The 12,726-nt window shown below is 43.7% G+C and overlaps 1 protein-coding gene across 1 annotated transcript in view; it reads right to left on the bottom strand.

Annotated features, from left to right (window-relative positions):
* GSS (glutathione synthetase) overlaps positions 1–10,662 on the bottom strand; it is a 24,173-nt gene extending 13,511 nt beyond the window's left edge. Inside the window, exons 1-5 of the mRNA XM_004370411.2 lie at positions 10,532–10,662; positions 5,154–5,299; positions 2,861–2,936; positions 2,426–2,565; positions 1,592–1,708 (exon numbers count right to left, since the gene is read on the bottom strand). Coding sequence (XP_004370468.1) covers positions 1,592–1,708; positions 2,426–2,565; positions 2,861–2,936; positions 5,154–5,299; positions 10,532–10,660 — 608 coding nt within the window. The 5' untranslated portion in view covers positions 10,661–10,662. The remainder of the gene's footprint in view (positions 1–1,591; positions 1,709–2,425; positions 2,566–2,860; positions 2,937–5,153; positions 5,300–10,531) is intronic.
* Positions 10,663–12,726: the final 2,064 nt, after the last annotated feature.

Below are 12,726 nucleotides of genomic sequence, written 5' to 3'. Positions count from 1 at the left end.
AGACACAAGGAAAATATTAGCCCAAGAGACAGAAAGGGCCACATAAACCAGAGACTTCATCAGCCTGAGACCAGAAGAACTAGATGGTACCCGGCTATCACCAATGACTGCCCTGACAGGGAACACAACAAAGAGTCCCAGATAGAGCAGGAGAAAGGTGGGGTGCAGAACTCAAATTCTAGTAAAAAGACCAGACTTTATGGTCTGACTGAGACTGGAGGAACCCCAGAAAGCACGGCCCCTGGATTCTCTATCAGCCCAGAAGAAAAACAATTTCTGAGGCCAACTCTTCAGACAGGGATTGGACTAGACAGTGGGACATTAAGTGATACTCGTGAGGAGTGTGCCTCTTAGCTCAAGTAGATAAAAGAGACTAAACGGGCAGCTTCTGTCCGGAGGTGAGATGGGAAGGAAGAGAGGGTCAGGAGGCAGTTGAATGTATATGGGGAATCAGGGATAGAAAGGAGGAGTGTGCTGTCACAGTAAGGGGTAGCAATTAGGGTTGCATAACAATGTATATATTAATTTTTGTATGGGAGACTAAGTTGACATGTAAACTTCATTTAAACTACAACAATTTTAAAAAAAAAAGCATGCAGGCTCTCCACTGGATTGTACACTTGAAAATGGTTAAAATGGCAAATTTCATGTTGTGTATATTTTACCACAACTTTAAAAAAAAATGCAGGTTCTGGAGGGAGGTGGACTCCAGGCTCTGCCACCAACTCACCGCTTGACCTTAAACAAGTCACTTCACTTCTCTGAACCTCCGTTTCTGGGGGAGATGAATAGTACCTACCTCAGTAGGTTTGCTATAAGGATTCAATAAGATCATGTATGTAAAGCACTTAGCACAAGGCATTAATGAGAGCCAGTAAATGCTCATTAAGTGTTAACTACTAATGTCTTATCAACAGTGCAGTAACTGTTAGTAGAGTGGCCCCTCATTTATCTGGAAGTCACTTAGCACCTTCACACATCTGGAACACAGTTGAGAAATAGGAAGGAAGCAAAAAAATGCCTCTAAGCAGTTAAAATAGACACTATAAAACCCCTAACCTAATTCAAAGCTTTTACATTTATTCACTAAAGAGGCTCTCACACTCTTTAGACACAATCATAACAATCCTGATAATCTGCTTTCTTGCAAATCAGAAAGGAGGCAAGGAGGATTCCAAATTGTAGCACACTGGCAGCAGTAAGAAGAGCTGATAGTAGGGAAACAGAAAAACTATGAAGAAAATGAATGAGAATTTAAAGCCTAGCCATCTGGGGCCATTAGCGTAGGTAAACAGCCTCCCATTCCTCTCTGATCGTAGGTAGCACCTTCTGCATTACAGCAAGATGCAACCATTGACAATCATAACAATGGCCTCCAGCCAACAAGAAAAGGTTAAATTACAGTCAGCATCTCCTATTTAAGAAGGAAGCCCAAAACTCCATTAAAATAATTTTGGCACTTGAAGGTATAAGCTTCCATTCTTAGAAAAATTCCCTCATTCCCTAATGATATCAGGCAGATAAGAAATTGTGGCACCCACGAGTGCCGAATCCAAAGCAGGATACTGCTGCCACTTTCTTGCCCCCTTACTTGGCTGAGCCGTAGAGCTCCCAGGCTTTGGCGATCCCCAGGGCCAGTCCCTTGCTGGGATTATTGGAGAGGATCTTGGCAGCTTCTTTGGTCTTACTCAGGACACTAAGGACATGTCTGTTAGAAGAGAGATGGCTGTTCAGTAATTGGCAGACCTGGAAGACCCCTCTGCCTGTGACCTCAGAGACACAGGAACACCACTGTGAGAATCAGCTGAGCACTAAAACACATCTTACTATCATGCTCCTGTAGGCTCCACCTCAGGCTGGAATATACTGGGCTGCCCTAACTCTGGTGCCTGGTGTACATGCCCAGAGGAGCCCTGAAATCCTGCGACTCTACCCCACCTCGACCTCCCAATAAGCTGGAGCCCCCTCACCCTGGGCTCCTGGGTGCTCTCTGGAATCTTGATGCAGACTATCTGGAATCATAGCGACCTACAGCAACACTGCTGGCCAGTAATGGATACTACTAGGGCTCAGCCCTCAGATGGGGAGGTCCTGCATCCCTCCCTGCCTTGGATTCTGCCCTCCTTTCAGGTCCTCAAACATGTCGGGCTCTTTCTCACTTCAGAGCCCTCACAGATACTGTTCCTCTGACTGGAACACTAACTCATACAATGAGGGGGCAGGACTAGATGAAACCTGGGGTCCCTTCTCTCCTGGACATGCCAAAGGCCTAATTACAAGTGGAAACCATGCTGCAGAGGCAAACAGGTGACCTGGGGCCCAGGAAGGGATAGTCAGAGTTGGAGATCCCAGCCCAGCTTGTGACTAGAGGCCCAGCCCAGGCTGTCACCCAACAGGAGTGCCCAGAGCTGCCCAAGGGACCCACCGGTGCACAGCCGGGGTCCGGGAGGCCAGGCCCCCAAAGCTGGCAGAGATGGTGTTGATTTCAATCTGTCTCAGGGCTGGGGAGCCATCTGTGTTGCGCTGGAACATGTAGTCTGAGCGGTTCAGGCCCAGGAACACGGTCTGTGGGGGAAAAGTGAAGGCTGAGGACATCGACCCAGGGGCTGACTTGACAGCCTGGCCACAGAGCAGACAAGTACCGTGCACTCTCTGCAGAGATTGGTGGCATGGGCTAACACTCCCAAACCCAGGGGAAATCATTCTTCTGGTCATCCCAGGATTGGTCTCTCATGTACAAACCCAGTGGGATCTAGTGAGTAGCAGACTCCCATTAGCTCAGAGCCTGGGCCAAGTTCTGGTGAAAAAACAGAAATGGGAGGGGCAGGTCCTAGACTGGGGTGGGGTGGGAAATGGTTACCTGGGCAATGCCCTCTTTCAAGACTTGCTTGTAGATGTCAAAGAGACGAGCAGTAAAGTCATCCCTTTTGACCGTGCTGGAGGAGGAAACAGAAAACATTTTCCAAGCTACATGGGACCTTAAAAGTCAAGGGGTCCCGCCCTGTTCATTGACTCCTGAATTCTCTCTGGGTCTCCTAGCCAAAATGTGGGATCCCCCTCCCCCACCCAGGCAGAGTACAAAATAGTGATTAAGAACCCAGATCTAGAGCCAGATGACTTGAGTTCAAATCCCAGCTCTACCACTCACTACCAGGCAACTTCAGAGTCACTTTGGCTCTCTGGGTCTCAGTTTGTTCATATGTAAAGTGAAGAGGAAAATAATTGGATTTCTATCACAGAATTGTGGTGAAGATTAAATGAAATATTACATGTAAAGAATTAAATATAGTGTTTAGTCCCAAAAGGAACTAAAAAATGTCATGTAATAGGTTCTATATTATTGTATATTTCAATAGCTCTGATGGTTAGCAAGCTTTCTGGATGACCTAACATTTAACTCTCCATAGCTTCCCCTAAACCCTGGGCCTTCCCAGGACAAGGCTTCAGCTTATGCCCCAATAGGATTTTTCCGATCCAGCTAAACATCCTGGTTTTTTTTTTTGTTTTTTTTTTAAACCATTCCTCATGATGTGCTTTCTTTAGGGAAGCCTTCCCTATCTGGGCAAGATCCCCCTGTTCTGTGCTTTCATAGCTTTGTGGACCTTTACAGCACTGATCAGTTACAATTTCCCATTTTATTTGTGTGATGAAGAGTATTGTCTCTCCAATTTGACTATAAATGGCATGGGGGCAGGACTGTGTCTGTGCTGGCTCATTATCATAGACAGCCCAGTGTGCTGCTATGACACGTGACGTAGTAGGCGCCCATCCAGTATGGTTCGGGGCGGGGGGCCTCAGGAAGAGGCACAGTGAGAAGGAGCCCACAGGCAGCTAACACCACACTTGTTGCCTCTCAGGATTCAGGGCGGACTCTGCATGGTGGCTCAAGCCTGGCTTGCAGGCTCGCCTTTTACAGGGACCCACCACACTGCAGCCTGTCGAAGGGAGCCAAGTAGCTTAGCCCTGCCCTGAAGTTGCTCTGCTCTCCGGTCAGCTCTTTCAGGGGGTCCTTCCCATCTCTTGGAGAGGAGAAGAGTAGTCCACAGCTGGGCTTCAGCCTCTAGGATGTTGAGACCCACGTCCCTTTTCCAAGGAGGTTCCTTTTCACCCCTGGACTGTACGCTGCTGTTCTAACACGTGTGCTCCTGGGGCTCTTCTCCCTTGGAGCTTTGTGTGTATGTAAGAGGAGGGAGGAGCAATGAAGGCAGGGCTTGTAGAGATAGGCTTCAGGGAAAGTCATGCCACAAAATCACATTGTTAGGAAAAAGGTCATAAGCCAGGCTATTCATATTTTCCATAATCCAGAACTGTGGGCACAAAAGTCAGGCCCAGTTTGAAAAAGATCTGAGGAGAAAGTGGTGGTGTAGTTCACACATTCATGACCTACTGAATTTTCAGCTCCAAATCAATGGTTTTCAAACTTCTTACTATTAATGATTCCTTTTCATATCTACTCTCACATCAAGAGGCACATTTTTAAGATTTTGTCTCTAATAATTCGTTTTGTTTTGAAAAATTAATCAAAAGACATGCAACCATGGGAGTGTCAATATATATAATTCCAGAATAAAGCAAAGAAATTGCTCTTGCCCCAGAGTCTGGAGGAGAAAAATAAAAAAAGATCAAGGGAGATAGGGCAGAGAGGGTGAAAGGATAGGGTGAGTCATTTCAGGGGTTCTGTTTCCTCATACCTTGGATGTGGCCTAGTCTGCATCCAAAGACGAGAGGCCTTAGGTGCAAGAAGGGGTCACTGATCAGGACAAGATGTAGGAAATCTGACTTTAAACCTAATAACCTTTCCTGCTTTTTGTTTTCTCTTTGGAATTAGGGAAAGTCTCAGGCTGACCTTCCCTAATTCCAAATGGAAATTCCAGTCTTCAAAGCAGGGGATCATGAATCACAGAATCACAAAATGCCAGCACTGTAAGGGACCCCAGATTTAGACCAACCTCCTCAATTTACAGATAAAGAAATCAAGGCCCAGAGAAGGAAAGGAGCCAGGATTAGAAACCCACTCTCCTGACTCCTAGTCCACTGCTTTTTGTTTCTCCTCCCTCTCACCTGTCCTCTATCCCACCAAGTCAGCTGCCATAGCAACAGCCAGTCCCTTGGTTCTAACAGCTCCCAGCCCCGCTGAGCCCCACTGCTGGTACCTGGAGAGAGTTTGCTCCAGAAAGGTAGCATTCTGGCTGACAGCATCTACCAGCAGGTTGAAGTCCATCTGCACAGCATAGGCCTGCTCCAGCAGGGAACTGGGGACCGGTGAGGGGAACAGCGTGAATGGGGCATAGCTCACCACCTGATCAAGAGAGTGGGGCAGGGGTAGAACACATGTGAATGGGCTGTCTTCCTACAACCGTAACCCCGTGGAAAGTTTAGCCTACACTTATTGAGGACACAGCAACTGCAGAATAGCGGTTACCTCTGGGAAGGAAGGGAGGAGAACAGGATGAGGAAAGGTTACAAAAAGCTTCTGGACTCTGTGGTGTTTTCTCTCTTTACATATTAAAGATAATAATTCAGAAAAACACTAAAGCCATCTTATTAGAGATAGGAATGGCAGAGAAACTGACTAAAGCATGTGCATATGTTCCAAGAATTAAAAAAAAAAAAAAAAAACAGAAGCAAAAACAAAACAAAACAAAGAAACCCACAAAAAGTTATTAATCTTACTGTATGTAAGGTACTGTTTTAAACACTTTACATAAATTCATCACTTTACTCTATGAGGAAGATATTATTATTATCCACACTTAACAGATGAGGGCATAGAGACTCAGAAAGGTTAAGTAACGTGTACGAAGATATATACAGCTGGTAAGTGGAGATGGGTTTGAACCAGCATGGTAACTAAACAACACACACACGCACATGCCTACACACACACGCAGCTCCTAGTTGGCCGACATCCAAGCCCAGGCACCCTCTCCATGTCAGGAACTCACACCCCTGTCCTCTTGCCCCCTGGCTGGGGAGAGGGAAGAACCCTGCTGGTAGGGCTGCAGCAGAAGTGAACTCTGGCCCCCTGAGGAGAAGCCTGAGTGACTCAGGTTGACAGGCCTGGAGTTCAGCCGCATTTTGGGTTCTTTGGACTTTGGCATAGCTGGGAGACCTAAATACCATCTAGGATACTGTTTCTAAAAGGGGAAAATGCATTCTGAGGTTCTCAACAATAACTGAACTAGAACTTGGTTAAAAGATGACCTTGTGACTTGTATTATGAAACATTCCTGAGTCTAATCTTAGAGTTAATATCAGTTTGCCATTATGGTAGTACAAGTTTATGGTGTAAAAACTTAGCATTTATGTTTATTTTTAAAATATTATCGGTTTGAATGGATAATACAAACATATGATGCAAACTTCAAAAGGGAACAGAAGGATACACAGTGAGAAGTATGTCTCACTCTCACCCTGTCCCCAGTCCCCAGTTCTCCTCCCCAGAGGCAAATGATATACTAGTGTCTCATACATCCTTTTACATACCTTTAGATTGATACATATGTATGCATATATATTTTATATTTTTTTATACACATAGCAGCATACTATGCATATATTGCTCTATCCACATAGAAGCACACTATGCATATATTGTTCCATCCTTTGCTTTTTAAATATTTCAGAGATATTCCCATATAAGTTCAAATAGAGCACTCATTTTTTCAAATGGCTGTGTAGTATTCTAATCTTTGGATTTACCATAATTTATTTAATCTAGCTTTCTGTTGATGACCATTTAGGTGGTTTCCTTTTTTTGTCATTACAACCAATGCTTCAGTGAATATCCTAGTATATACAGAATTTTGTGTGCCAGAAGGTCTGAAGGATAAACTTCTAGAAGTAGAAATGTCAGGACACTAGAGTAAATCCATTTAAAATTTTGGTAGATAACTCCCAAATTGCCCTACTCAGCACTTACTTTAAGACAAAACTTAGGAAAAGTGTTGGGAGAGTATGGTTTATTCAGCCTGAAACCTTTGAGTTAGACTGGGAATTACTGCATATTATACAAGAAGTGACCTAATACCCTAGTACATGTGGGATGATTACAGGGGCGTTTCCTTGGCTTTTACAGTCAGAGATCTGCCTCTTCCCACAAGACCCATCTGGCCTGAAAACTTCCTAGAGTTTTTCTGCTAAGACTTCCCTCTGCCTCTGCCTCTGGCCCCCCAGAGCTCACTTTGCCCACTTGAATTTGGGATCAAAAGACTACAGCTCATACAACTGCTCTATACTGTCCACAGGGTAAATGCTGAAACACAGTCTTCTCACTTTTGATAGCGACATGGACAAAGAATAATGTTCTTCTACTATAAGAAAATTATAGCCCATGCATGACAATAAATGTTCTGCTTCATAGTCAGGGAAACAATAGGGAGTGATGGGAACTGTGGCAAAGAGAACTCAAATCTCTTCTAAAGGGGGCAGCCATAACTTCACTCCAGCCAATTGCCGTCATGCAGAAAAGTGGGCCAAGGTTGCCAGACAATCTGATTTTTCAAAACAAGCTGAATATCTATCTATCTATATATATTTAATGTTGGCTCTTCCTTTTAAAACACTAGTGAAAAAACTGTTGACAAAATGCTTGACTCTGGGGAAAGAAACAGAGTGGCTGGAAGAAAGAGACTTCATATTGAATACCCTTCTGAATTATGTACCATCCATGTGTTACCTATTAAAAAAAAAAAATTAACTCCCTAAACACTGCAGGAAGCAAACAGGATAAAGTTTACACTCCTCCGCCCCGGAATCCACTGCCTCTTGGCTGTCTGACTTTGACCTGCCTTCTTTCCCGTGAGATCCACTTATGTACCACATATTTCAGCTGTATTCTCTTGAACATTTTTTGTCTTTTCATACTTTGGGACCTCTGCTATGCTATTCCTTTCCCCCATCTGTCTTTTATGGACTAGTTCAAATATCACGCCTCTTCTCAATCCTCTAATCATAATGAACTGTTCCTTCTTCCAGGTATTCTATACAGTATCCTGGGAGAGGCAGCAAAGCGTAACAGTTCGGAGCATGGACTCAGGAGCCAGACTCCTTGAATTTAAATTCTGGCTCTGCCAATTACTCCACCATTTAAGTAACCCTGGGAAGTTACTTAACCTCTCTGGGCTTCATCTCTGCTGTGGTGAAGATTAAATCATTTAATGTATCCAAAGTATTTAGAATAGTGCCTTGTACGTACTAAATACTCAGGAAATGATAGTTACTATTGTGTAGCAGGCTGCCTATGTTTCCTCATAGAATTGACTTTATTTAACTTTGTCTTGTGGTACATTCCCCAGTTTAGATCATTAGCTTAAGGCCAGGGCCCCTGGCAAGGTACAGAAGAGTTTGTCTAGTATGCGTCATCTTCTGTTTTTTTTTCAATTTTATTTATTTTGGTGTTGTTGAAAATATACACAGCCAAACATACACCAAGTCAACAGTTTCTATATGTACAATTCAGTGACACTGATTACATGTTTTCAGTCATGTAACCATTCTCACCCTCCTTTTCTGAGTTGTTCCTCCATTAACATAAACTCACTGTCCCCTAAGGTTCCTATCTAATCTTTCAAGTTGCTATTGTCAATTTGATCCTATATAGTTCTTAAAAAAGCATGATGCTCAAGGCAGACTTTTTTTTTTATTAGTTAAGCTGAACTATTGTTTGGTTTTAAGACTTCAGGGGATATTTTTGGTTTAAGGTTTAAAGATTATCTCACGGCAGTAGTTTCAGGGTTCATCCAGCCTTTATGGCTCTGAAAGTCTGGAGTCCATGAAAATCTGAAATCCTGTTCTGCATTTTCCCCCTTTTGATCAGGATTTTTCTTTGGAATCTTTGATCAAAACATTCAGTAATGGTAGCTGGGCATCATCCAGTTCTTATCTCATGGCAAAGGAGGGAGCTGTTCATGGAGGCAATTAGCCACACATTCCATTTCCTCCTCCTATTCCTGACTCTCCTTCTTCCTCTGTTGCTCCAGGTGAATAGAGACCAATTGTTGTGCCTTGGATGGCTGCTTGTAAGCTTTTAAGACCCCAGGAACTACAAAATGAACTAGGAGGTAGTGCAGAAACACTGAACACATTATTAGGTCAATTAACGGGGATGTCTCATGAAACTATAACCCTAAACTTCCAAACTAAGGAACCAAATGACATATTTGGTTGAACATAAGCAGCCTCAGCAGATACTCTTTTGTGTGTGTGTGTGACTGTTGTAAAGATGTCTATCACACAATTTTTGTCATTTCAACTTTTTACAGGTGTACAGCTTATTGACAGCACAAAATATTCAGCTGTGCAACCCTACACTTAACCAGTGTGATTTTTTTCATCACCATAAACGAAAACTCAGTACTCCATAAGCAATAACCCCTTTTCCCCCCCTCTTCTGCCCCTGGTAACCAGTAATAAACTTTGGTCTCTATACATTTGCCTTTTCTTGTCTTTTTATATAAAGGAGATCATACAATATTTGTCCTTTTGTGATTGACTTATTTCACTCCGCATAATGTCTTCAATCTAGTATGCTTCTTTGTGTAAAAAGTGGGGAAAAGGAATACATACTTGCTTGTGGTGAATAAACCATCTGGAGGGATACACAAGAAGCGAAAACACAGATTGCCTTCAGGGCAGGAAAACTAGGTGGCTAGGCAATGTGGGAGGGAGGGCTACTTTATTCTGTAAACTCCTGAACCCTTTGAATTTTGAACCATGAAAATGTCTTACCTAGTCACAAAATAAAGAATTTTTTTTTAAGGATAAGATTTTTAAAAGATGTGGTCTGGATTCAGCAGTACGTACTATGCTTAGGCATCAACCCTAGAGAAACACTCACAGGTGTCCAAACTGATGTGTACACAGATGTTTCTTGTAGCATTATTTGTAATCATAACAACATTAGAAATCACCCAAATAGCCATCAGTGGAGAAACCTTAAACTGTGGTACATTCACACCTGGAATACCTTGCATCAGAACAAAGGTGACCCCAATGGAAGGAATTGGAAAGAGTTCTAAAACAGACTGTTAATGAAAAACAAAGAGTTGCAGAATAACATGAATGATGCAATTTATGTTTTTTTAAAAAACTATATATTCCTATGTATACATATATGTGCATATAACTCACGGAGAAAGACCTGGAATGATATACAACAAATCAGTTACAGAGAAGATAGTGTGATTAGGGCAGTGAGCTTGGGGTCTTAATAAATAATAGCTCACTGAGCAAAGTACTTTCCAAGAATTAGCTCTTCTAATTCTCCTACCAACCCAATAAGGTAGGTAAGAAGAAACTGCAGCTGAGAGAGGTTAAGTAAATTGCCTAAGTCACACTTCAAACCCTAGATTTTAATTTGATTACTCTAGCACATTGCTTTTTACTTTACGTACTTCTAGAGATCACTTTGGAGCCCTGGTGGTGGTTAAGAGCTCGGCTGCTAACCAAGAAGGTCGTCAGGGGTCAAACAGGTGGCAGTGGGATCCAGAGCAGTGTGGTTGGTGCTGTGGGGAGGGGACAGTGGGCTTACGTCTGAAGAGCTGGGCTCCTGTGACGTCCTCAGCAGCACTCCCTCGGCCAGGGCTCGGTCCACGGCCTGCCGCGCCAGCTCCTCCAGCTGCTGCTCATCCTGCAAGAGGCTCCCCCAGCCTGTGGCCATTCCAGCCTGCAAAAGACAGAGCGAGGGGGGCTTGGTGACAGATGGTCTGAGGACCAGCAACCACTGAAGCTGGCTAGTGGATAGAACTCACCAGCCACTCCGTGGGAGAAAAATGTGGCAAATTGCTTCTGTAAAGATTACAGCCTTGGAAGCCCTATGGAGAAGTTCTACTCTGTCCTATAGTGTTGCTGTGAGTTGGAATTGACTAGACAGCAATAGGTTTGGTTTTATGGTTTAGTGGCCACCCACAACATGGCAGGACCCTGGCCTCTGTTAGAGGGGACAGGGTAGTACGGAGAAGTGAACACTCACTGGTCCCAGCTCTTAAGAATTTCCACGTGTACAAAACAGTACACTTGACAAAGCATTCCCATTTCCACTCGTCTGATGCGTAATACGACGACATTATTCTTACTTTAAAAATAAGGAAGTGAAGGTTCAGAAAGGTAAAATGATGTGCCCAAGGTAATGACTGGTAAAGCCTGGACTTGAACCCAAGTCTCTGGACTCCCACCCCAATGCTCTTCATTAGACAATGTGGCACTAATGTCACATGTGATTGAAGCAAGTTCCTTCCCCTGCCTTGAGCTGCAGATACCCTGCCTGTGAAACAAGGGGGATCAGTGGTTTCCAAACCTGTTTGAGCATTCTGGGGAGCTTGGGAAAGAATACAGATTCCTGGGCCCCACTCCAGAGATTCAGATTTAAGAGGCCTTGGGGAGGGGAGGTTAAGCTCTGTATTTTTAGCAAGCTCTCTGGGGACAGGAACCACTGCAGTAGATTATTAATTTCCCTTCTAGCTCCAACAATCCATGCCAGCAAATCGCAAATTCCACGGGTGAAACCCAGGGAAAAACCAGGTGCTCTTTCTGGAATACCATGAAGTGCTGAAAATATGAAGGTGAATTCCTCTTTCAGACTAACCAGAAACAAACTTAACAGCAGAAAATGACTACATTTTATATATGAACATCTATCTTCACAGCACCAAAAGATAGAAAGTATTTTTTGAGAAATCACATTAGAAAGAAAGAATATCAAAAATTCAAGTGTCAAATATAATAGGAGAGTCTGACTGGGTTCCCAGACACATACAGGTGTACCAACTCACACCTTGATGATATTCAATTTGCAGCAGGCCCCAGAAGTTTAAGAACATCTGGATAAAAAACTGGAAATGTCAGCCATTAATTTTGTTCTGCCCTAACGTTATTTTATTTTAGGAATAAAACTTGGCTGCTTAGCTCAGGAAATGTCAGTGGTCCCCAAGAAGAGAGTTAGAGAATGACAGGTAACCTCTGTTACATTCAGTTCTGTCCTCCGGAAAGAGGACAGACAGGGGATACCCTGGTTGTGAAGTCAGCAGGCATCAGCATAACGTTTTGAAAGAATAAACACATGCTCTCAAGAGGATCCTGACAACATCCCTGTCAGGTGATGGTCAGGGTCAATAAAGAAGGAGGCTCTGGGATCAGACAAACCTGGGTTTGAGTCCCTAATATTACTTCCCTTATAAATAAGGTTGCTGCGTGAATTAAAAAAAAAAATCTGTGTGAACTTGCTCAGCACAGTGTCTAGAGCTCTATACATGGGAGCTTTACTTTTTTTTGGCTGTACCCCTTTACGGGTGGGAGGGGACTTGTCAGAGGTTACATAGCAGCCTGATGACAGAGCCAGGACTAGAACCTGTGACTTGGACATCACTGCAATGGAACCTTCCATTCGCCCCCATGTCTCCACAACTCTGGGATTCCAACATCTCTGCCTACTGTTAGGCTTTTGTTCAGGTGGTAGATATTGATTGGCACCTAATGCCAGGCCCTTGATTAGAAAATGGAGACACAGATAAGACATAAAAAATAATCACTATGAAAAGTGCTAACTGCTACAACAGAGGGCAGGAGCTGAGAGAGCATTGAGGGGGGTATGGTTGCCTGGGAGGGGTGTGGGCTGGGTAGAGGAAAGCTTCACAGAGGTGGTACTGTTGGAGCCAGACACTTGAAGATGACTTCAAACTCCAGAAGTGGAGAGGAGCAGAAAGGCATTTGAGGTAGCAGAATTATGTG

The sequence above is a fragment of the Trichechus manatus genome, unplaced genomic scaffold (assembly GCF_000243295.1).
Source record: "Trichechus manatus latirostris isolate Lorelei unplaced genomic scaffold, TriManLat1.0 scaffold00008, whole genome shotgun sequence".
Lineage (NCBI taxonomy): Eukaryota > Metazoa > Chordata > Mammalia > Sirenia > Trichechidae > Trichechus > Trichechus manatus.
The sequence above is the reverse complement of the archived record's forward strand: the minus strand, read 5'-3'. Positions and strand labels throughout refer to the sequence as shown.